Source organism: Sinocyclocheilus rhinocerous, unplaced genomic scaffold (assembly GCF_001515625.1).
Source record: "Sinocyclocheilus rhinocerous isolate Xijiao unplaced genomic scaffold, SAMN03320098_v1.1 scaffold2138, whole genome shotgun sequence".
NCBI lineage: Eukaryota > Metazoa > Chordata > Actinopteri > Cypriniformes > Cyprinidae > Sinocyclocheilus > Sinocyclocheilus rhinocerous.
In genome coordinates, this window is record NW_015656024.1 from 207,390 (window position 1) to 231,417 (window position 24,028).

At 37.4% G+C, this 24,028-nt stretch overlaps 3 protein-coding genes across 5 annotated transcripts in view; 2 read left to right on the plus strand and 1 right to left on the minus strand.

The window, feature by feature from the left end:
• The window catches only part of LOC107719272 (tyrosine-protein kinase JAK1-like), a gene marked incomplete at its 5' end in the record, with an annotated part of 33,208 nt that extends 32,121 nt beyond the window's left edge, over positions 1 to 1,087 (plus strand). Inside the window, one exon of the mRNA XM_016526664.1 lies at positions 1,074 to 1,087. The remainder of the gene's footprint in view (positions 1 to 1,073) is intronic.
• Positions 1,088 to 3,117: 2,030 nt separating this feature from the next.
• LOC107719284 (angiopoietin-related protein 3-like) lies at positions 3,118 to 6,535 on the minus strand. The gene is made up of 5 exons (XM_016526677.1): positions 5,928 to 6,535; positions 4,668 to 4,778; positions 3,873 to 3,984; positions 3,676 to 3,789; positions 3,118 to 3,545 (listed from the first exon to the last, which is right to left on the minus strand). Exons 1-5 carry the CDS (start codon positions 6,408 to 6,410, stop codon positions 3,397 to 3,399), a joined length of 969 nt encoding a protein of 322 aa, XP_016382163.1. The 5' UTR covers positions 6,411 to 6,535; the 3' UTR covers positions 3,118 to 3,396.
• A 5,452-nt stretch (positions 6,536 to 11,987) lies between these two features.
• Positions 11,988 to 23,069, plus strand: LOC107719263 (KN motif and ankyrin repeat domain-containing protein 4-like). 3 transcript variants are annotated; one of them, XM_016526645.1, is made up of 10 exons: positions 11,988 to 12,137; positions 15,005 to 15,078; positions 15,202 to 16,713; positions 17,144 to 17,225; positions 17,391 to 17,723; positions 17,839 to 17,923; positions 18,815 to 19,034; positions 20,991 to 21,133; positions 21,284 to 21,484; positions 22,698 to 23,069. In XM_016526645.1, the coding sequence occupies exons 2-10, from the start codon at positions 15,051 to 15,053 to the stop codon at positions 22,806 to 22,808; spliced, it is 2,715 nt and encodes a 904-aa protein (XP_016382131.1). In that variant the 5' UTR covers positions 11,988 to 12,137; positions 15,005 to 15,050; the 3' UTR covers positions 22,809 to 23,069. The 3 variants fall into 3 exon arrangements, with proteins under 3 accessions (XP_016382131.1, XP_016382132.1, XP_016382134.1); XM_016526646.1 differs by having other exon boundaries at positions 17,174 to 17,225; XM_016526648.1 differs by having other exon boundaries at positions 17,177 to 17,225.
• Positions 23,070 to 24,028: the final 959 nt, after the last annotated feature.

Consider the following 24,028-nt stretch of genomic DNA (forward strand, 5'->3'; position numbering starts at 1 on the left):
AATTTTACAAAAGTTACCTATAGTAGATCTAGACAGGTGGAGCTGGGGGAGGTAGAGGGTTTCTGACAGTGTGCTGCAAGACTTGATTACAACAAACACTGAACCAAACTTTTTATGCCATGTAGTGAAGATGTGATTCCTTGCAGGACCTATCAGATGCACCATCTAGAGTTTCATGACTGAACTACATACGTGTCCCCATTTTTTTTTTATTACTGATTAACAGGATACTGAAGTTGGTCACATTTTATTAAATTTGATTGATTTCTTCTGAATATCAGCACATATACCACACATTTTGATGTGTTACATAAAATAAAATATAAAATAAATCGGTAACACTTTAGTTTAGGGACAAATTCTCACTATTAACTAGTTGCCTATTAGCACACTAGTATATTAGCTGTTTATTAGTAATTATAAAGCACATATTAATGTCTTATTCTGCACGACCATATTTTAGATCTCTTAACCCCATTCCTAAACTTAACAACTAACTTAAGTATTAATAAGCAGCAGATTAGGAGTTTATTGAGGCAAAGTTCATTGTTAATAGATAGTTAATAGTGGTCTCCAAACTAAAGTGTGACCAATGAATCCAATTCTGTCTTTTTTATGGAAATAAAATATACTTTAACTTTATTAGTTTCTGTCCTATTCCCAATTTTTATATGCAGTTTCTGTCTCTACATTATCTGTTTAGCTGTTTGGCAGTCTGGAAAGGAAATAAGTTCATCTTAGTGCTCCAACTGGCCAGGTTTTATGATCGTGACTCCAGCTTTTAGCATTGGTGCCTGTGGTTAAAGTTGTACCAAATACACATATTAGCTCTGTTATAGGATACAATCATAAAGATCAATTTACAGAAAAAAAATTTTTTTGTTCTTGGCACATGCACAGCTCTCCGTGGTGTGTGTATGACAATTACAGCCTTGGTACCTACATGAGGAAAAGGAAAACTTCAGGAAAATATGATTTCCCTCATTGTAGTCTTTTGAAATGATAAAAAAAACAATCATTTATCATTTTGTAAATATTTCTGTTGCCCAAATGGCACCAATTTGCATGTAGAGTTAACACAGCTCTACTGTATGTACTGTTTTACTGAACTTTAATTGAAAATGACTGCAATTATTGGCAGTGCTCAACAGAGGGCGATGCTGCATCAGCTATGAACATCATTGCTATTGCTCTCTCTCCCTCTCTTTCACTATGTATGTTCCGCTGAAAATTCCTCTGATTTTATTGCTATTTTTTTTTTTTTACCATTTATTACATAAGATGTTAGAAATTCGAGAAGGGTCTGGCTGCAGCCTTGCACTTGCACTCTCAGGCTTGCATTCTCAGACACTTGCACTTCCGCTAGCGACGTCACTTGCAGTCTTTTTTATTTTGTTCTATTTATTGAATACTTTTTGTTTGAATCTCTCAACATTTTACAACAGTAGCCAGGTGGTGAAGACAAGAAACAATAAACTAACTTACGAAGTCACTTGCAATCGCCACTTGCACTCTCCGATACCTGCGACGTCACTTGCAATCAACACAAACCTTGCGTGTTGCCAATGGAGACAAGACTCTGTGGTGATTAAACGATTACAACTAATTTTGTACCGTAACGTACAGGGTCCTGCAAGCCATCTGTAGGAGAAAAAGACAAGACCCGCAAATCCGTGGCTACAGAACAGCAGAATATGAACGCAATGCACAAAGTCTCTCGTTAAGCGTTTTCCTCCTGTGACACTTAATGACAGTTGTCATAAACATGCATAAAACCTCCTTCATATTCATGACATGTGTCATGTCATGATTATGAAGGTGTCATGTCAGTCTTATGCACACCTCTTCAAGTAAAGTGTTACCAGTGATTTTAAAAGGATCAACTCAGTACAGGCAAGCAGACGAGCCCAGAACGCAATTCGTTAAATTGCACGTTAAAAATGTTCCTCCCATAGAAAATCATTATTAATAAAACACGTAATGTAGCTTAATGGACAAAAACAGTGATATAAAAGAGCTGTAGACAGTTTATTCTATATGGAAAAACGCTTAACGCGAAACTGTGCGTGTTCTACAAGGCAAGCAGATGGCCATGAACACAATGCGCAAACTTTCACTTGTCCTCCCATACAGCAAAACGCTTAATGTGGCATAATAACGCATGATAAAAACAATACAGTAGCCTATATGTCTTGTTGTTGACTCAAAGTATTTACAGAACAGCAAATATGAACGTGCATTTTGAAATGCATTAAGTGATTTGGTTACACTTTACTTGAAGGGGTGTGCATAAGACTGACATGACACCTTCATAATCATGACATGAAGCAAATAATAAGCCATCGGATCATTTTAAATACATGTTTATAAAACGAATAGTTCCGGTCCTTGATTCTGATTGGTTGAGCCAAGTTCGAAGCTTTGAGGTCAATGTGACTCATTTAAACACATGGCTGAAAGTGGCTCTCAGAAGGTTAAATGAGAGGTTTCCTGGTTGGACTCATTACAATGTTATTAAAATGACTGGTGGAGAAACTGAATCATGTGGAGCTCACTGGACTAATCACAGTGTAAATGTCCCATTTTTACTTTTTTTACTGCATCATATTGATAGGTTCATACTCATCAATGGGAACTTTGTCATGTCCATGAAACAGTTACTTTGTAAAAACAATGTAGAATTTAATGTTAACAAAATAATGAATAAAAATATATATGTACTGGAAGTAGTGCAAAAATAGCAAAAGCTGTACAACTGTGCATATGACATCTTGAGGTCAATGTGACTCATTTAAACACATGGCTGAAAGTGGCTCTCAGAAGGTTAAATGAGAGGTTTCCTGGTTGGACTCATTACAATGTAATTAAGATGACTGGTGGAGAAACTGAATCATGTGGAGCTCACTGGACTAATCACAGTGTAAATGTCCCATTTTTACTTTTTTTACTGCATCATATTGATAGGTTACCACTAGTTTCACTAGTTAAGGGTAAATGCTTGTTTATCTTATTTGCACTGACCTTCAACCACTTAGTTTAAATTTAAATTTCATTAAATTTTAAAAGTAAAATATTTTAGAATATTTAATATTAATTGCAGGGAGTAATTTTTTGCAATACTACCAGAATTTCAGTATATGAATTCCAAATAGCCTACTCTGACACAAGGCTGTAACCACATGCGTGACCAGATACTATATTTCTTCTGAAAGTTTTTATGCCAGGATGTCTCATGAGAACATATTGGGACAAGGAAGGCAACATTATAAAAGAGGAATGCTGGTCAAATTGGACATACTGTGAAATTATGTTGTAAAAAGATACTAAAAGTAGGGCGTTAAGATTCAGACTTCTCAACACCAATCACAGAGCGCTGCATTGTGCTCCACTCTATAATCACAGACTGAACACATTCGGTTTATGAGCACAACATTCTTGATTTAGCTCACTGCTGAAGTCCCCAAATCCATCCTCATACTTCTCCCAGGACTGATCGAAGTCCACAGAGCCGTCATGTCTGCGCTGGATGACAGTGAACATTCCCTCTGTGGATGACAATATCACAAAGAGACTGTCATCTTAAAGTTTTATGAGAATCTCTTTTCTGTGGAAGGAAATCACCTCTGGCTGTTTTCAGAAATCAGAGATCTGAGAAAGAAAATGCCTTATCCTTACCCTCAGTGAATTCACATTTCACAAGAAACGGTTGTGACTCGTGAGGTTTAATGGCATACAGGCCACTGGATTTCTGTCCTCGGCTGAAGACCTCGCCACAGTCTTTTGGAAGATCTAAAACACAACCTGATATGTGGGTCTACAATTGAACAGATGCAATAACATTTTTCAAAGCAAACCATTCCTGCATCCCATACCGCTTGAGAAGCTCCCATCAGATGTGAAGTATGGTAGATATCCTGAGAGGCTGTTGCTTTGGTGCTTCCTGTCCAAATTTTCATCAGTTTCCTGAATATGTGCAGAGTTGAACTAGGTAGAAATTGAAAACTTAGAAACACTCAAACTCAAAATTGCTCAAAAAAAAATTCATAAGGAGGTTTCCAAATCCCATACAGTATCTGACTCAGGTTCCTCTTTCACTGCAGGCCTATGGGGTATTTTAGTCTATTTTAATGTCTGCTGGGTGCAGACAGTCCCATCACTTAACTAAGTAATACCATGCTTACCAACAAGCCAGGTGATTTAAAATATATTTTTCTGTCATGATAACTCTCTGAGAGTTTAGCATGGTAATATACATGGCAATGTTAATGTGTTTGGTCTTGGCGGAATAAATCTGCTACACTGCTGCTGCAGCAGAGCAAGAACTAACACTCGGTATTGCCAACACATCCACAGACATGCTGCTGTAAGCATTTAAGAAATGCTGCTGCTGCACATATATGAAACAACCACCATATAGCATACATGAATCCCCCCATAGCAGATCTATACAGGTGGAGCTGGGGGAGGTGGAGGATTTCTAAAGCATGCCGCAGCTGCTACAGCAAGCACTGGCAGAGTATTTGAATGTTGAGCAGCGAGCTCATTGGCTGCTGATGTGAAGAAACTAATCAGCTGCGCCATGTGATAATGATGTCATTATGTCAGATTGAGTTTGGCCTATTTGACTGCGACATCTAGAGTTTCATGCTGGTATCTTAATACTGTACTTTATTTTCCAGGCCCTTGATTTTGGTCCTTTGGTTGTTGAGCTGCTCGCTCTGTTCCCTCACAGCCTTCAGCAGATCAGTGATGCTCTTTTCTTGGGTCAGGATTATCTCCTAATAGACAACAACAACAAAACCTGAGCACGGCATAGACAATTAGAGATCACATCTACTAGAGTCCCAGATGTTTTCCCTGCTGTCTTGGGGTCTTTTGTCAAACATAATTGTGAACCTGACACAGAGTTATATGCCATAGGAATTATGCATTGCACTGAGTTTTAGGGTTAAAGGAAATTAACTTAAAGGGGTCATATGATGCGATTTCAAGTTTTCCGTTCTCTTTGGAGTGTTACAAGCTGATTGTGAATAGATAAGATCCCTGAAGTTGCAAAATCTAAAGTCTCAAAACCAAAGAGATATTCTTTATCAAAGTTAAGACTCTGCCACGCCCCCCTAAAAAAATTTAATCCAAATGCATAAATCTACTGTAAATGCCACATACTAAAATATTAAAATATGTATAATTTATATACTGTACATTTCACTATATAACTTATTATTTGGACCATGGGAAGAAAACACATTTCCTGTAAGGCTCTAATTTGGTTAAAACTTGGTTATATCTTTGGGAATATCTTTCATTGTTGAATATTTATGTCTTTATTGAATATTTATATTTATTATATTATTGAACTTTTTAACCTTTCCACTTTTCAAAATTGAACTCTTCGAAACTGAGCAATCAATAGATTACTTATAGGAACTTATAATCAATAGATTTTGTCCATACTATTTTTTTTTTTTAAATAACGTTATCTGAAAGCAATGTGGTGGAAAATAAAAAGGAAATATGACTGTGCTAATTTGACACTGCTTACCTTAGTTTAGAGAAAGATTTCCATCCAGATGTTTAAAAAGAATGATACACATTCATGATATAAATAAAAAAAAATTTAATATCGTGTTGTAAATATGAATGCTTTTTCTAAAACTTGGACTAAAGAAATTCCTCTCTCATGTTATTGTTGAATTTCAGGAATTGTTGAACTCTTCCCTGCCTCTTCAAATTCCAATTCAACATGTGGCCAACACGTGGCTAATTCAGTTCAAATTCACTATCATGAATTGAAAAAGAGTCAGTTCTTAAATCGTCAACCCTGAAATGTGAATAAATGACCTACATATAAAGCATCTTGCTTAATTACATTTGAGGATTTTCTGTTTCTATCCAAGACATCCAAAACGTTACAGATCTTGCCTTACCTTGAGCGTGGAGATTTCAGCCACCTGCTCAGCTGAGAGCAAACTCTGGGACAGGCCGCTTAACTTCTCCTCCAAGCCTCCCACCTGCCTCCTCAGATGCTTCCTCTCTTTTATGATATCTTCCACTTTGGAGTTGATCTCCAGTGACAGACTCTTTATTTCCTCATTATTTGCCTTTAAGATCCCGGTGGTCTTCTTCAGTTCCTCCTCCTCCTCCTTGATCTCACTGGCCAGCACAGAAAGTTGGTAGAAGGATTTGTCAAAGATATTGAGCTTTTGGAAAATATCTTTGATTTGACTCTTGGTATTCTGCACAAAGTCCCTCAGGCTATGGCCCAGCTGTAGGAGGCCATTTGCCAAAAGCCGAACTTCATCCAGAGCAGCAAAGCGTAAGCGGCTCTCTGTCTGATGTTCAGGAAAGGTGGGTTGTGTAGGGAAGGAATGAGTTGATGCCAGAAGGAGCAACAGCACAAGCAGTTTCATGGCTGCTTCTTTAGACTAAGCCTGCTATGGTGCTCACAGTGAGAAGCCCACAGTTTTGAACTTCTTTTACGGGCCTCCTCTTGTTAATCATTAAGCAGGGTGAGGGTGACCTGTTACAGACTTTTATAAATCCCAGCGCTCAAATACCACAACATTTCAGCTATATTCACAGCTCACAACATCATGCAACATTCAGTTTTAGGATCTGTCAAAAGGATCTGTGAAGATAAATGACCAGTAAGACTGACCATGATAAAAAAATCTTCAAAATTCATAAATGTTCTATTTGTATTATTGGATTTAATTTCCATTTCGATTTTGATGTTCAATTTAATGCCTCTCATGTGGTGTAACCATGAAGTAAAAATATTTTCCTCACATTTGAATACTAGAAATTTTTTGAAAAAAAAAAAAAAAGTGCTTTCATAAATATATTACAAATATTAAATACATTAATAATATTTTTTTTAAATAAAATGTTTTAGTATTTATTTTAAAATATATATTTTTTATAAATAGCATTAATTTATCATTCATAAATATTATTAAAGTTTTATTTTTAAAGTAGACCCCATTATATTTTGTAATCTGAACTAAACTTGTCTTATTATAAAAAGGTCAAATTATTTGATATGTTAAAAGACCTTGACCTCCGTTGCACCTCATGACTCTTGATTTGGTGATTGTTTTTCAAATATTAATAAGCAGTTTTCCAGAACATTTATATTTATGCATTTGGCAGACACTTTTGTCCAAAGCAACTTACATTTGTCCAAAGCATTCACACTGTAAAAAAATTAAAAAAAAAAAAAAAAAAAAAAAAAAAAACCACCTATTGTTGTGGGTGTATTATTGACACGTCAAAGTCTAGACCCTGAATATAAGACGACCGCATTTTTTCAGATGTATTTCCAAGAAAAAAACATCGTCTTATATTCGGGTCAATACGGGTATATATATATATATATATATATATATATATTTTGTCAAATCAACTTAGATAATTAATGTTGTTCAGATAAAATAATAGCCTACTTTGAAAGTTGATTAAGCCAGTCTCTTTCTTTGTATTAACTCAACTTGTTAGTTTCAATAAACTCTCAATTTTAAGGCAATCAGGTTACTTATTTTAAGTTAAACAAAAAGTAACAGTACTACAGGAAAGCACAGTACAGTTGGGCTCTGTGGCCTACCATTTTAAATACATATTTAGAAATCCTTTCATAGTATTTTAAATAGGTCAGGATGGACCATATTTGACTTTATGTGTGACTGTTTGTGAGCAAGTATTGATTTAGGAGAATGACCTGAGGTTCCCAGATTGTTTTTGACAAAATGGAGGGAAAAGTAAGGATAGTTTGCAGCCATAAAAGTCTCTTGTATAATCTTAGTATACCACACACTATGAAAATGTGCATAAGGCAGACGGTAATTTGAATACTTGTCTGGCTTGGATTTGACTGTATAACAGATTGGCATTCCACAAAATGGGAAATGGCGAAACAGTTCCAGAATTTCCTAATATAGTGAGCCTATAGGATCAGTTCACACAGAATGCTTTTTTGCAATGCTTTGTGCTTTTCGCACTAAATTGTATTTCCTTGTAAACGGTTACTTTAATATTGCCCAAATAATTTAAACTAATTTAAATGTAAAGGTAAATCGTAAAGAAAATGTACAAATTAAAATTTGTAAAGCGATTTTTCAACCAAAAATTAATATAACTGTTCTAAATATCAGCCAAATTAATAATTGTAGAGGCACACTTTTTAAAAGAAGTTCAGCTTTTGACTTTTTGCTGGAATTAATAGACTTTTTGTTCATTTACAATCAAACAAAACAATAAGTTGCAAAACGTATAACACAATAATAATAATATAATAATTATAAAATAATTATATATACTATATTCATCAGCACCTTCATAAATTTAAATTCTAAACACTGATGCACTGTTTTATTCATCTTTTTTTTTCTTGTAGAATTTTTTAAATCTCCAAAAGATAAATCGCCATCTTTGCTTCGACCAAAGTGACTTGAACGCAACTGATATGCGAATTATGACTTTCGCAAATACAAACTTCCCAGGAGGACTTGAACACACCATAACACTTGCACTGCATCTGAAATCGAATACTTCCCTAATATATAGTATGCGAAAAACAGTATGACAAAAGTAGTGTGTCCGAATTCACAGTATTCGAAAAACAGTAGGCTAAAAGTACCTAGATGACCTACTGCTTCCGACGAGATTCTGAGGTGCGCGTTCAATGGACGTTTTATCCCATGAGGCCACAGGAGAGGATTTATGATGTAGTATGTCTGAATTTCATTCAGATTCATTCTATATAGAACATACCTTATTAATTTATTAACTATGATAGAATTTGAACTTTATTTTAGTAAGTTCAAATCCAAATTTTGTACCTACTCAGTGTGCAATTTTAGGCTGAGTTTAGAATAGCACACTAGCATACAAACATTAAGTCTGTGCAATATAATACTAAAGGCCCGTTCACACCAAGGACGATAACTATAAAGATAACGATAAAGATATAGTTCTAAAAATCGTTCTCAATATTAAAGAATAGCAGAGTCCACACCACAACTATAACGATAAAGTCACAGAGAAACTATATAGTTGGAATCACTTTCAGAGCGATTTTTTCCAGCTGATGAACAATAAAAACATTGACAGCCAATCAGAATCCATCCTGCCATAACAAGCTCGAGAATTTAAAGCGGCAGACTCGCGTGCGCTTAGAACTTATAACGATATCGTTCACTGGTGTGGACGCTAATATAGTTATCTTTATAGTTTATGTTCTTGGTGTGAACGGGCCTTAATGCTTGCCTTAGCAGATACCAGTAATAAAGTGCTAAATGATAATAAGGAAAGGATTTTTTTTTTCCTGCAACACTATATATTTTACCATTATTTTGCAATTCAGTTGGCACCTTGTCCTTTCAGATTATAGAGTTGCGTGCACTAGATTTGATGTGCTGTGGTCACTGTGACAAAATAACCCTCTATTTACCAATGACAGCTACTTTGATTTTGAAAATCATAAAAGACCAAGGTTGCCCAAGACTGTGTGTGTGTGTGTGTGTAGAGTCTTTAGGCTACAGCTGCTAATATCATCAGTTCTGACTTCATAGCTCTCCAGCGTCCTACTAAAAACAAAACTAACCATTAGCTATAACTATACCGCTGTCCATTGCCACATGGCAGTGAGATTATTTCCTATTTTCCTGAAAGATCGTTCTGTGTCCCTCTGCCTTCTATTTCAGCAGAGACTGGGACGACGATACCTCTGAACTTTTCATCATAGTCAAAGTTTTTCAACTGGCTCAAAAGCCAGTGAGAGAGCCAAACAAAACAAAAATGATTATATAAGGGGGCTGATCATACAACTTTATGCACGCTTGTTTGTGACCTTCACAACCTGAGGACTAAAAATAAAAATTTGTGAAATCAGTTCTGTTGAACTCAAAGCAGATTTCCAACAAACGTAAATCAAAAAGCTTTGGGCCACCTCCAGTTAAAGGTTAACTTGCATAAGGATGACACAGTAAAAAAAACAACAAACCTGACCCGATTCTGTCCAACACAGACGCGTGTCTGAAGTCTGTATCACCTATGTTTGTTGTTTAAGATTTGGATTAAAGCTTGAATTGATCATTTCTCATGGACCAGCAATCAATCTCTGAATGTTCATCCCTATAGCATGCTGTTTGTATGGTTTGAACAAGGATTGATAAAGCCATATTTGTTTCCTAATGTTTTTGTTACGAATGGGTTTACTGAATAGCCTACACACAGATTGTATTCAATGCACATTATTTACAGCCTTCTCTTATATCACTGATGGCTCAGCCTCTTTGTAAATACAAGCATGCAGAAATGCTATAGTGTAAATACATCTGAGAACAACATTATAGAAAAAAATCTGAATTCAGTTATGAAAGAAACTGAAATCACAAAATGACAGTCATTTCTACTCAGACTATAATGTACTGTATGTTACTTCTAGTCTAGTGGGAATCTAAAATTGCAACCAATTACGTCTAACCCTCAGGCTTTAGCAAGTAAAATACCCATAAAAGTGAAGAATTCATTGGCATAAGTAAATAAAAAATCAAACGACTGAGTTATTTAGGACTCTACAAATGTGCATTTATTTTCCTGGAGGCAAACCCACATAACTAATCTAATAAGCATTAAAGTCATAAGCAGTGAAGTGTTTTATATGCTAATATAGTTCACTCTCTCCTAGACACCAGTTAAAACTGATTCCATTAAAATGAGTTTGCATAATTGAGCTTCTGAAAACTGTAAAGGGCCAATTTTCAGAAAACGGTGTCATTTGTGCCTAAAAACTGTGAACTTATTTTTTAGCATTTTTTTTTTGTTTTTGCATGTATTTTCCCACCCTTAGATTCAAAGTACCAGGGCTATAAATGCCATAGACATTGGGGGAATTTTTTTTGACAATTTTTTTTTATTTTTTATTTTTTATACTTCATTAGAATTTCAACAGTAGTTAAAAGTAGTTTTATTCGATATATTAAGTTCATATTTCTTTATTGTACTAAAAGCTGTGTAACAATTGATTATAACAAATGTATATTTACATAAATGACACAAGTTTCAATAAAATGGCATTAAAGTGTGTTTTAGTTTACTTTAGAAGTAATTATGAAATAAATACAAAAATACAAAAATAAAAATAACTGGGTTAAAAACACTCATGTTCAACTAACTGCATTTCATATCAATTTAAACTATAATAAAGCTACATTTTCATTTAAATGTAACATACAATTTTGTCCAAAAACATTACATTTAATTTGCACTCTTTAAAGTATGTTATTTCCATAATATGTAATCTTTTAAAAAATAAGTGTGCTTCTTTTTCACAAGGGGAGCTAAAACGGAAAAAAGAGAGAATTCATTTTCAGCATTTTAAATTCTTGTAAACGTAGTCAGCCTTTCCTGATTTCTATGTTCAATAAGCATTGCTTTGTTGATGCTGTTGCTGAAAATCTCCAATAATACTATTAAAACGAAGACCAGAGGAGAAAGGAGATACATAAAGAATGAATGGCATGTCCTGAGAGAGCCTCAACCACTCTGTGCCCTATACTCATGAAAAGCCCTGCACTATTTCCATGATTATAATGGATGGTGAGCACTATGTTACAGTGGATTGAATTACACTTAAAGCATGTGGGTGGCGGCTTTAGCCACATGTGCTCTGAGATTCTGACGGGTTACACTAGGGTCCTCTTTCACCCAGCTTCATGCGGGGCTAGTTTCGTGAGTGCCCCAGATTGTACTAGTAAACTCGGGCCCCCTGCCATCACATGGATCCTGTTTTGAGAAACATCCCTCAGATGCAGTTATGCACAAAGCTCCGCCCACCACTCAGTTGTTGAGCCCGCCCTCTTACGTTGATTGGAGGAATAATGCAGATTGCCTCCCACCCAGTGGCTCTGATTGGGTGGGAGGCGGAGTCATGAAAGGCCAGAGTGCCCACAACCCGCCTCCTGTTCCACACACAATAACACTGCTTATGTTTTGCAAGAATTTTACATTGGCATTGCTTGAATGTCCTTTGTCTGCCTTCCCCTCTGAAGCCTCTCAGAAGAAGGAGAAAAGTGAAGAGGTGAACAGGCTAAACTCTAGCACAGAGAGGACACAATAGCAGACTTGTGATGTTTAAGGTAAGATACAGCCCTAAAATATCAAATTTAGTGTGAATATTTAAACAACTCATTAGAGAAGTAATGTCATAGAGCTTGAGCAAATCTCTAAGGATATCTTTAAACTCTGGGTGCCCAGGCATTTGTTTTTTTCTACTGTGTTAGAATATTGCAAAAAAGTGTTTTAGTGTAATCTGGGTGTCAATTTGCTTCCATATGATACGTCATTTGTTTATTTTGGACAAACAAATTCTCAGGAAGTCCATTTTTTGGGGGTGTCTCAAATGAGATTCAAAGACTTTCCTCTGATGTAATGACTGGGTCAGTTAAACAATCGAGAGATGTCCTGAACTGCGTAGTTTTTGTGACAGGAGCCAATGGACAGGAGGTTTCAAATGGTGACTTTAGAAGACTCTTTTTGAATGTTTCTCAGGCACCAAGTGCTCAATGTTTCACATGTGTTTGATTATACAGTGAGTCAGAATTTACTTTGCTGCACACATGTCTTCTCATGTAACTGGTGTGCGTGCACATATTGCTGTTGGCAGAGAGCCAAGATTGTCGGCATGGTCCAAATACTGTGGACATGGAAAAAATCCCACAGAGGAAGAGATGGAACAACACTCTAAGGATAAGAACGTGTGTGTAGACGGATAGTAGATAGACAGATAGTCACAGCAGTCATTCTGAAAAGTCCAGTAGCAGAGACTCTCCAACACCCCCTCTCTCCATAAAGTCAAAGGGTGATGGGGGTCAGAGAGCAGGAGAACCAATCTTTGGCTTTAGTCCTCCAGCCAGCTCCAAACGGAGGAGAAAGAATGAGGATCTGAGCCAAGGAAACCACACCGCTTACAGGGCCAAACAGGAAGAGTAAAACGTCTTTCTATTGTGTGTTAAAAATGTGAGTGAGTGAGAAAGTGTGCAGAACCAGCAGTCTGTTTTATGTGACATTGAATCAGGTCTACTTGCGCTGTTAAATGTGCATGTCAAAACAAAGCTAGCATAACATATGTTATTCAGAGATAAAAGAGAGAACAGGAGAGACACATTTTAGTGATAGCACAATTAGGAGAGATATGAAAAGACTCACTTAGAAAAACCACACAGTCATTGTGCAGCAAAGTTACCTTGTATATGACTAAACTAAAAAAACAACAACTTCCAGTTGTAGCAGACTAGTTTGAAACTCTCTAAAATGTTTGTTCCTCTCAAGTTTCCAGTTTGGTCTTATTTTCCATCCTCCGAACCTGACCTAAAACCTGAAATTGTCCGCTCCGTTCAGAGTACACAGAGTTTCAAATTTTGTTCTTACAGCGGTAGCAGTTTTTAAGTCGTCATGAGTTTCAGTCCAATTTGTGGTGTAAGAAAGAATGCAGTGGAGAGAAATACATTTAATGAGAGGAGGGATTTTTTCCCCCTTAGTGCTGCAAAAAAGAAAAGGGAACAATAATCATTACTGTGAAATGGAGTGTGCCTTACTCAGTGAACACAGACTACATTGTGAAAGTGACCAAATAAATCCTAAATCTTCTACAATGTCTGAATAAAGACTTCATATTAAAGTTGTCTGTAGAAGCAATTAACAGCACTCATAATGCTTTAGTATTTATATTACAGCTAATAATGGTGTAAATTAATTTTCAGCATTAGGACAGATATACACTCTTCAAGTACTCAAGGAGGCTTAAACATCAAATTCTGTGCCATTATACTGCATGTGGCACTTTCAGGTAGCTAGTTTTAAACATGTCAACAGTGTAACTTTCTTTAACTAAACTAGCAATTTTCAAACTGATGCTCCACCTAATTGTTGACCTGAAAGAGAAAACTGAGTGTAGAAGACCGTTTAAAGCAAAGCCACCTGTGTCTCTTGCGATAAAGGTGAGATTCAAGCTTATGTAGCTGGAAACGTGTGTTCACATACTAGCATAGAGTAAATTTCAGCATATGTCGTGTCAGCATATGAGAGAGGTGACAATGGGGTCATGTCAGTCAATGTGTGTCTACTTGTTCATGTTAAACATGTGCTCTACCAACACTGTTTACGTGTACCTACACAACAGGGGTGTTCAATCCTGCTTCTGGAGGGCCACTTTCCTGCAGAGTTTACCTCCAACCCACCTGCCTGGAAGTTTCTAGTGATCCTGAAGACCGGTTTAGGTGTGTTTAATTAGGGCTAGAGCTAAACTAGAGCTAAGTTAGATTAGATACCCTCTTGTTCAGTGGCTATTTATGGACCTTCAGGATACAGGAAACATTTGTCAGGATATTTTCTATAAGTGTGTTTCGGACAAGAATCCTGCAGCCCCATTTTCCTATCAGCATAACACTATATCAGCAATGTATTTTTTGTCTGACATGGCCCATATACCTCAACTTTTATATCAGTACTTTAAGATCAGCCTACCTTAGCATAGCCAGGTTCTGAGGTATGTCATAACCAAAAAAGGTCAGCCCCCATTTGTGTGTTTGTCCGGCCGATCTCTACTGATAGAGTAGACAGGTATGAAAGAAGGGCTGCTGCAATTTTTGATAAGATGGATTTTTCCTACCAGTGTGAGCGATGCCAAGGTGTGCATCTGTGGTTGTCTGTGTGTATGCGAGTCAGTGGAAGTGTTTGGTCTCAGCTATTTGTGTGTTTACTGCATAGCTCACATTGTTTGGGCTGTGGCTGCTTCTGTGGTGCCTTGAAAGTGCTGCGTGGTCAAATAGAGGTAGAGAGAGAGAGATGGGGAGGGATAGAGAGAAAGAGAAGAAAGAGTCTGGCTCTGTAAATCTGCAAAATACTCATGCACAAACTTCTTTGATCTCAACTTGTGTTCACAGCATTCAGAAGTGCTTGATTCTGTTTCACTTAACACTTAACAGCAACGTCTTTTTGTCCTCAGGTGGCAGGAAACAAACTAAAAACCACATGAAGCTGAAAACAGACTTATGCTAAGAACAATGGAAGCCAAAAAAGGTATGAATCACACCGTTTTGTTTAGGAACATGTGGTACTGCAGTTCCAGTGGTCTAAATACATTTGGACTGTTTTGTATACTGTGCATCACTTCTGCAACTCACCCTTGTGTTTTTCCTTTAGAGAACGGCATCTCTCCAAAAGAGAATTGGAGCCAAAGAAGGCCACCCTCCTATTCTGTAGAGACACCCTATGGATTCCATCTGGACCTGGACTTTCTCAAGTATGTCGATGACATTGAGAAGGGTAACACCATTAGGAGGGTGCCAATGCAGAGAAGGCAAAGAGTACAAAATAATGGTGTCCTGTCACGTAACTTAAGCCTTCCGGGTTATGGATGCAGAGCTACAGAATGGAACTCAGTCAGCACTTTTTGGCCCAAAACCAAACTAGGAGACTCTCAACAACATTTCAAGTTTCGATCTAGTGACAGTGTGTCTGCTGGCTATGTCAGGAGCGGAGAACCTATCTACAAGTCCTTCACATCTGCAGAGATGGAGGCTTTTGATGAGCAGCCCTTAGGACGTTACGTCAGGCCAAATCTCTTGAGAGCCTCCAGTTTACCCTTGACCGTTTTATTGAGAAAACACTCTGAGTCAACCGAGGATCCAACCAGCCCCAGCAGCCCCAAGGAATATCTAATGCAAGAAAACGGCTCCTCTGAAGATGTATTCCACGCTTCAGACAGCAGGATAGGTAGACCAAACGGGACCCTCCAGCGGCTCACTGCTGCTCTTGAACGAGTTGGGGAATTGGAAGAGGAGATCAGAGTCATTCCTGAGCTCAAGGCGCAGATATGTATTATGCAGGAGGAGCGAGAGAGACTTTTACTCCAGTTACATTCCCAAAACAAAACCACCGGGCCACAGGATGTTCTTACTGCTCCTCTACACATAAATAACTGGGACACTCCTTCATCTGCCAGAGAAAATCAAGACAAAGCAAGTGATGACTGGATGAATCGAGAATATGACCAGCTAGAGGAAAATGTCAAGGCTTCTTCTGAACAAGTTGATGCAGTTGCAATGACTTCAGCTACTGAAAGAATCCTTCCAGAGATTGAAAGACGTAAGACGGTCTCGCGAGAAAGAGATCTCTTGGATAATGGAGACAAAACTAAGTCTCTCACTGAAACTCTCCAGAGGAAAGTTGTTTTGCTGGAACAGAAACTGCATGAACTGGAGGTAGAGCTGGACAAGACCAGAGCTTTGCTGAAGCAGCAAGTAGAGGAGAGTCTTCTCAAGGATGACAAGATCACGCAGTTGACCGTACAGCTTGAAATGGGGCGTACACTGGCCAAGGTGATTTCATCTGAGAGCTCCTTAGTAAGTACACAAAGTCTTGAACCTGTGGTAGAACTGCAGGAAAGTGGGCAAAAGATGCCAACAGAGGAGGGAACCGCCCCTCAAGTTCTGGATCAACCTTCAGTATCACATGCAGACATGGAGCCCCATGTGAAAAGATTACAAGAGCTCCTTCAGGAGCAGTGGGAATGCCTTTGCAAAGATGACTCATCAGGGAAAATGTCTTCAGATCACTTGCCTCCACGTGTCTGCACTATTCAAGAGCAGTTAACAACTTTAGTCACCCTTCTTACCCTGTATGTGTTTCCTACTGGTGATGCTTCACAACCAGGTATGACTCTGCACTCAATTGCACCTTTAGGGGTACAACAGCTTATCACTGGGGTACCCTCAAAGGGTACTAATATGAACCCTCTATGGCAGGGTCTCCAACCTTGCTAATGGAGAGCTACCATCCTGCAGATTTGAGCTCCAACTCCAATCAAACATACCTGATCCAGCTAATCAAGGTGTTCAGGGCTACTCGATAATTACAGACAGGTGTGTTGGAGCAGGGTTGGAACTGAAGTCTGCAGGACGTTAGCTCTCCAGGAGCAGGGTTGGAGATCCCTCCCTACTTTAGGGGTTGTTAAACTAAAATGTTTATTTTTTGAGGATACTGTCCAAGTTACAAGCTATTCTACAAGTGCTATTTCTTCTACTGACATTGTATGATGTAAATGTGTATGATGGTCTTTTGTGGCTTTTCTGTGAATTGCAAGACTATAAAATGATGGAAATTCTTCCTGAAGTAGGAGAGAACCCCAAGACAGAACATCTGAAGACAATCAGCATAAGAGACAGGTAAATATATCACCACTATGGGCAATTTTATGTTAAACAGTACTAATGGTCTTGGAATATAACGTTTTTTTTGTATAGTCATACACAATGACTTCAGACTAATCCACTAAAACAGTGACTTCAGATTGAGAATACTAATACTCTTTCACCTTCAACATTCTGAAGTGGGAGCGTGGAGACAGAGGGAATAAGTAATGCTATCAAACTAGAAGAGCATGCAGAAGTGGATGTTGGCCTTAAGAAGAATACGACTAAAGAAGAAGGCAAATTATGGACCACATGGACAACAGATTCCAGCGTACAAACACACAAAAGTAAAAATGCAGAATTCAGTCCAAAAGAAGATGCCATAGATGTAGAGACCACAAAACAAGAATATCTGCACAAGAAAACAAGTCAGGCAAGAGCTCTAGAGGATCAAACAGAGGAAGAGAAGAAGGATTGCATTTCTTTTAGCGTGGACTCAGATCAGAAATCCCAGACAATGAAGGAAAACAGGTGAGATGATTTCATCTTTAGGTTTCTTTTAAATGTTTAAATTTTAAACTTTGAAATTCTTACATTTCTTTTACATTTTAAACACTATTGGAAACCACCTGTTTCTCCCCCCCAGGGAAGCTGTTGATAAGGATTTCATAGAGGCATGTTATTTCCTGAGAGACCACATGGATAAAGTGTCAGAGCCTGATGATGAAATGGTAATATTCAACTTAACTAGTTTATACAGTGTGTAATACTCCCTGCTTGTCTATTTTAGGCAGTGGTGTGTACTAGTTTGAAGCTAGTGACCAAAAGGTTGCTGGTCCAATCCCTGCAGGTAATGAGACATGAACCATCACCAATGAACCCTTCAGCAAGACATATAGGGCCAGATTTACTAATCAGGGCAAACTGGCATGAGACCGGAATCCCATAAAAGTGCCTATAGGAGTGTAAAGTTCTGTTGGTGATCTACTGACAATGAGCAAATTAAAGAACATAAACAAATCCATATAATTTCCATCATGCAATCTACCAAGAGCAGCACAAATTAGAAACTATCGCAGCCATTTCAAGCACAGATTAAGGATTAAGGCATGCTTTTTTAGCATTAAATAATTCCACAAATGCCAGTAAATTGACTTGCGCAAAACTTAGTAAATCACATTGCATGATTCATTTAAATACTCTCCTCCCATAAATTTTACTTCTGAAAAAGAAACTCTTACAAATGCATATGCAACAAGGTTGGTTGTAAAAACTGTGTCCATGCTATGCTATGTCCACACCTTTTCATCAATAATCTGTCAGTGTCATTAGTAAATCCTGACAGCATGTTTTAATGCCAAAAGAAGGTTTGCGCTGGTGCAAGAGCTTTGAGTAAATCTGGCCCTTAATCTCAGGTACCTCCAGGCAGATTGTCACTGTAGTAAGTGAACTGTTAGTTGCTGCACTTTGGAGACAAGCACCTGCTAAATGACTATTTGCTTCCTCTGCCAAGTCTGACTCTGCCAGATAATGAGTTACCACAGTACTATGCAGAGGAAAAGTAATCTGTTGTTTTCTGTTGAGTTGTAACTCCACTATTGGTCTCGTTTGCTGATTTACAGAGCCAGGCTCTCACTGTGATGTTCCAGCAGTGGTTTCACATCTCTGCTGAGGAGGGAGCATGTGCTGACACTGTTGCTGTGTATCTCAACGAGGTTAACTCACAAACACCTACAGTCCTTCAGTTCCTGGTCAACATGGCGGATGATAATGGGAACACTGCTTTGCATTATAGCGTGTCACATTGTAACTTCAGCATCGTTAAGCTCCTTTTAGACACAGGTCAGTGATGATATACTTTTTAATTTCATTTTCTCTTATTTTTAACTGCTCGAAAAGAAGTTTTAAAACAGGTCTTTAATTATGGTGTGGGAAATTACATTATAAAATCTTTGATTTCTTTGAGGCTAATGAAAGCAAAACGCATACTTCAATGGGAAGAGTAACAGTCACGTTTCTCACTGTGATTGCAATATATAACTATTCCAAAACCTAGCTAAAGTAGCGGCCTACCTAGACAGCATTTTATCCCTTCATTTAAAGGGTTAGTTCACCCAAAAATGAAAATTCTGTCATTATTTACTCACCCTCATATCGTTCTAAACCAGTAAGACCTTCGTTCATCTTCGGAACACAAATTAAGATGTTTTTTTATGAAATCCGAGAGCTTTCTGACCCTTCATAGACAGCAATGGAACTGACACGTTCAAGGCCCAGAAAGGTAGTAAGGACATCATTAAAATAGTCCATGTGACATCCGTGACATGAACTAAGAGAGATGGACGTTGGTCTGTGTAAGTTTTGATAGTTTGTTTTTCAAATTTTAAATGAAATAAGCAGAAACGAGAAAAACGGTCATTTTTTAGTTTTTCATTTGTTAAAAAAAAAGAAGAAAAAAAAAAAGATTTTTGGCTCGATTTTAGTTTTTTTGGTTCACGAGTAGAAAACTGATCGACTTCAAAATTCGTTTTCCCTTTGTGGGCGTCATGACACGCCCCTTTCCGCCGATTGGTCAACCAAATCTGAGCCAGTGACGTCATCCTCCGTTCTTTCAGCAAAATAATAGTCTGCTGCTGTATGGGGCAGGTCCTAGATTGGGCTTTCTTCTGTGAAACCTAACGCGTTTCGCAGAAATATTTATTTCAGAAATTTTAATCAGCACCCAGCCTGTTTTATTTAGCTGTGCGGGTAGTTAAATCTGTATGGTAAAGCTGCGCTTACCCGTAGACAGCGCAGAATGGATGGAGAAGCACAGATTAAAAAAAAAATTATAATAATAAAAAAAATAGATGTAGGGGGGTCCCCCAGATATTTTTTTTGTAAAAAATAATGATGACAAATCTGATTAAGCTCATGCAGTTAGGATACGGTACATTACCTACATTACCATATTTTTGCTCATTATGATTTTTTTCCGTCGATACAGGAACGCGCGTGAACCACAAAACCTATTTTACCCAATAAATATATAGCTTCAAATACATCGCGTAGTAATTAATGACAGTATTTTCATTTTTGGGTGAAGTAACCCTTTAAATTAGTACTGACAAGTATTAATAGAGTGGTGCAGGAATGTGTCATAAAACCCATTTTTTGCAATTACATCGGCCTGAAGACAATGGATTTTTTTAATGTTTTTTTTTTTTAGTTAAATACCTGAAATAAGGTCCGTGGTTAACAAAAGCTTGAATGTTTTCATGTTTTATTCTAAGACATCAAATATTTCAGTAACACCCCCATTTTTAAAGCTTTTAACACCTCTTGAAAAAGTTGGTCGCTAACAAGTGGCTAAATGGAGCTACAGAAGTACTCAAACTTTCCAACTAATCTTGGACAATGGATTGTGTGTGTGTGCTATATCTTTTTATGCTTTGAATATAGCATGGTTAGCTTAGCAACATGCTAACATCCAATTCTTAATAAATCAGTCGTCATTTGTGTCTCTTTTCTGCTTCTTGTGAGTACTGCTATATTTTTAGTGTGGCGCACATGTTGCTGCCTAAATAGAGTGTTCCAAATCTGTCACTTGTGGAGTTCCATTTAATTTGGGATGCTGCCGTAGAAGGTGGTAGACAGGAGGATGGCAGCTCACTAGGACTTGAAAAAGAGCTATTTTGTCCAAATACAGCTTTCTTTGAACATTGACCTTGAGGTTGCCCTGCTTCAGGTTTAATTTTTAGCATCCTTTGCGTTTTCAGGGATTCAAAAAAAATTGTGCTTGCTTTCCCTTAACCTTAGGTTTATGTGACGTGGACCTGAGAAACAAGTCTGGCTACACTGCTATCATGCTGGCCTCCTTGACAGCTGTAGAATCACCAGGAGACATGAAAGTGGTCCAGCAGCTGATGGAGCTTGGTGACGTCAACACCTGTGTTGGCCAGGTGATGGGAGGCATCAGCCAATTGGCTCAGTGTACACCTTACATCAAAATGATTTATTTGAAATGGACCGCTGATTTGCATAAGATCTGGCATGTTCTGTAATGTTTCAGAAGATGGATGCGTTTCTGTTCTAAATAAATGTGTCTTTAGGTGGGACAAACGTCTCTTCACTTAGCAGTAAGACATGGACGTGTCCCAATGGTGCGTCTCCTGCTAGAACAGGGAGCGGATCCTGATGCCCAGGATCATGCAGGAACCACGCCACTGATCAGCGCCTGTGATCGGGGACACGTCAGTATTGTACGAATTTTGTTAGAGGAAGCGAACTGCGATGTCAATTTAAAAGACAAGGTAATTTCTTGTGCATGTTTGTCCAAACCTTAACAGAAAACAAAAACACCAAACCACATGTTTATCCAACAGTATATTTTACAGCTCCAATAACACATGTTTATACAGAAGATTTCCGTAGGGTTTAAAAGCAGAAATGTGCTTTTTGTTGAAATGTAAAATGAAATGTACAAAATATGTCCATGATTTAACTGAAATAAGGGAACAAATCAATAAATTGTGCCCACAATTTACAAAGCTGTGAGCACAATTTGGTAATTTGTGGCCACAATATCTTCTTTTTTTTTCTTTTTCCAAATGTCAATTGAGGGACTATTTAGGCAACATCCAATCAAAATGTGCAAAGATTTGAATAATTTTATACAATAACTTAATTTATGGATAAAATTAATTGGATAAGAAAAATAGCTTTTCTTTTTTTTAAATGCTTATTACATTATTATTTTTAGTCTACAGTTTTATAGAAAGTTTTGAAAGTATTATATATTTTACATAATATTTACACATACATTAGATCTTTATCACTCTAAAAAATGCTGGGTTAAATATAACCCAGCGCTGGGTTAAAAAGGGACAAACCCAGCTATTGGGTTGTTTTGACCCAGCTATTGTCAGTACAATGTTTTAATGTTTTGAATGAAGACTCTTATGCTCATCAAGGCTGCATTTATTTATATAAAAATACTGTAAAAAAAACAGTAATACTGTAAAATATAATTTCAATTTTTAAATAACCATTTACTCTTTTAACATATTTTAAAATGTAATTTATTCCTATGATGGAAAGCTGAATGTGTCAGCATCATTACTCCAGTCTTCAGTGTCACATGATCCTTCAGAAATCATTCTAATAATACATAATTTGTTTGTTTGTGCATGTATAGTACATATATCATAGTATTTATTATGCATTTACAATGAATAAGATATTTCGATGTAAAATCACGAATTATAATCTAAATGTTCACACTTTGTTAGTCACCTAGCAAAATATCAGCCTATCCAATTTATTTTCTAAATTGAAAGTGGCGCAGATAAGAATTGAAAATGTCATACAAAGAAAAAAAAACACTGATGCACATTTAACACTGATGAGAATGTAGTCCCTGACTAGCCTTGTAGCACTATGATAAAGACAAGACTATATCCACATGCTTTTAAGATCTTTGTAGATGTCATGTATCATATTCATACATCTCTGTTTTGTCTCTAGGGCGGTCGCAGTGCGTTATCTCTGGCGACACAGGCCTCTCACACAGAGATAGCAGACCTCCTGAAAGCCCGCACGGAAAGCAAGAGCACAGACAAATGCAAGGTCTCTTAGAACGGAGCTTGGACATCTCTGTCATTTATACTTCAATAATCATTCATGTACAGTTACTACTAAGAATATCAGCAATAAAATGTCAATATTATCATTTAATAGTCAAGAAGACAGTAGTTTGCTAATGTAAAACTTGTCAATGTAAATATAACTGACAATGACAGCTAAATGTGCATCTTTCCTATAAATCCCCCCCCAAAATATTTTGTAACCAACCCAGTTTCATTCTGAGTCATCTTGTCAATAAATTAAACTATTCTATAAAACTAGTCCAAATCTGCACACAATCTGCATATCCACTGAATGCCACACAAATCTTCGGACATCTTCAAAGCAGCATGATTTGCTTATCTAGAGGATTCATTTCAGTACGGTAAATCATCCCTTACCATGGACGTCTAAATATACATAAAGTCACTGTGGAAAAGGTAAGCATATAGTGGGCAAAAGCTGTTACATTTTTTACTGTAGCAACATGATTCCTGAGGCGATCCAGCCAGACAGTGTCCTAGAATGGACGCCTCAACACCATATGTCTTGTTTGAGAAAGAATAGTTTCTTAAATTAAACATAGGATTGAAGAAACGTAAAGATGTTACTGGCAGAGTTTTAAAGAAAGCTTCAATCCCGAATAGTCCCAACAAATAAGTCACACTTGCAGGTAAATATCAACAAGAATATGTGATCTGCATTAAACAGGATCTATTATGCCCCTTTTTACAAGATGTAATACAAGTCTCAGGTCCCCAGAATGTGTCTGTGAAGTTTCAGCTCAAAATACCCCCCATATAATTTATTACACCATGCTGAAAATGACATTTTTTTTGAGTGGAAGCAAATCGTGCCGTCTTCCTGCATGTATCTTTAAATGCAAATGAGCTGCTGCTGATTTCTAGAATTTCCCCCCTTTTCTAGAAGAGGGCTGCGACTTTACATCTCGTGCCTGGTATACTCTGCCAAAACAACACAACTGTTTGGTTTTGATTATCATGTCTGTCATAGTCACGCTCACGTGACATTGCAGTTCTTTGTCATCATGAAAGTTTATTATTTGTATGCATTTTATAGGTATGTAATTTAATTAACACTCAATCTCCACACACCTGTAGGCAATTGATAGGTGCGTAGGAAACAGAGACCACAAAAAAGATGTGGGAAAGTCATGGCCTAATGGTTAGGGAGTCGGACTCGTAACCCAAAGGTTGTGGGTTCGAGTCTCG

Excerpts from the sequence above, each read along its gene's own strand:
- LOC107719284 (XM_016526677.1), bottom strand. The coding sequence starts at position 6,410 with ATGAAACTGCTTGTGCTGTTGCTCCTTCTGGCATCAACTCATTCCTTC. Across the intron at positions 3,985-4,667 it reads TCAAGGGCCTGGAAAATAAA|TTCAACTCTGCACATATTCA; the intron begins GTACAGTATTAA and ends ATTTCTACCTAG. Across the intron at positions 3,546-3,675 it reads GAAATGTGAATTCACTGAGG|AGGGAATGTTCACTGTCATC; the intron begins GTAAGGATAAGG and ends TGTCATCCACAG.
- LOC107719263 (XM_016526645.1), top strand. The coding sequence starts at position 15,051 with ATGCTAAGAACAATGGAAGCCAAAAAAG. Across the intron at positions 15,079-15,201 it reads AACAATGGAAGCCAAAAAAG|AGAACGGCATCTCTCCAAAA; the intron begins GTATGAATCACA and ends TTTTTCCTTTAG. Across the intron at positions 16,714-17,143 it reads TGGTGATGCTTCACAACCAG|ACTATAAAATGATGGAAATT; the intron begins GTATGACTCTGC and ends GTGAATTGCAAG.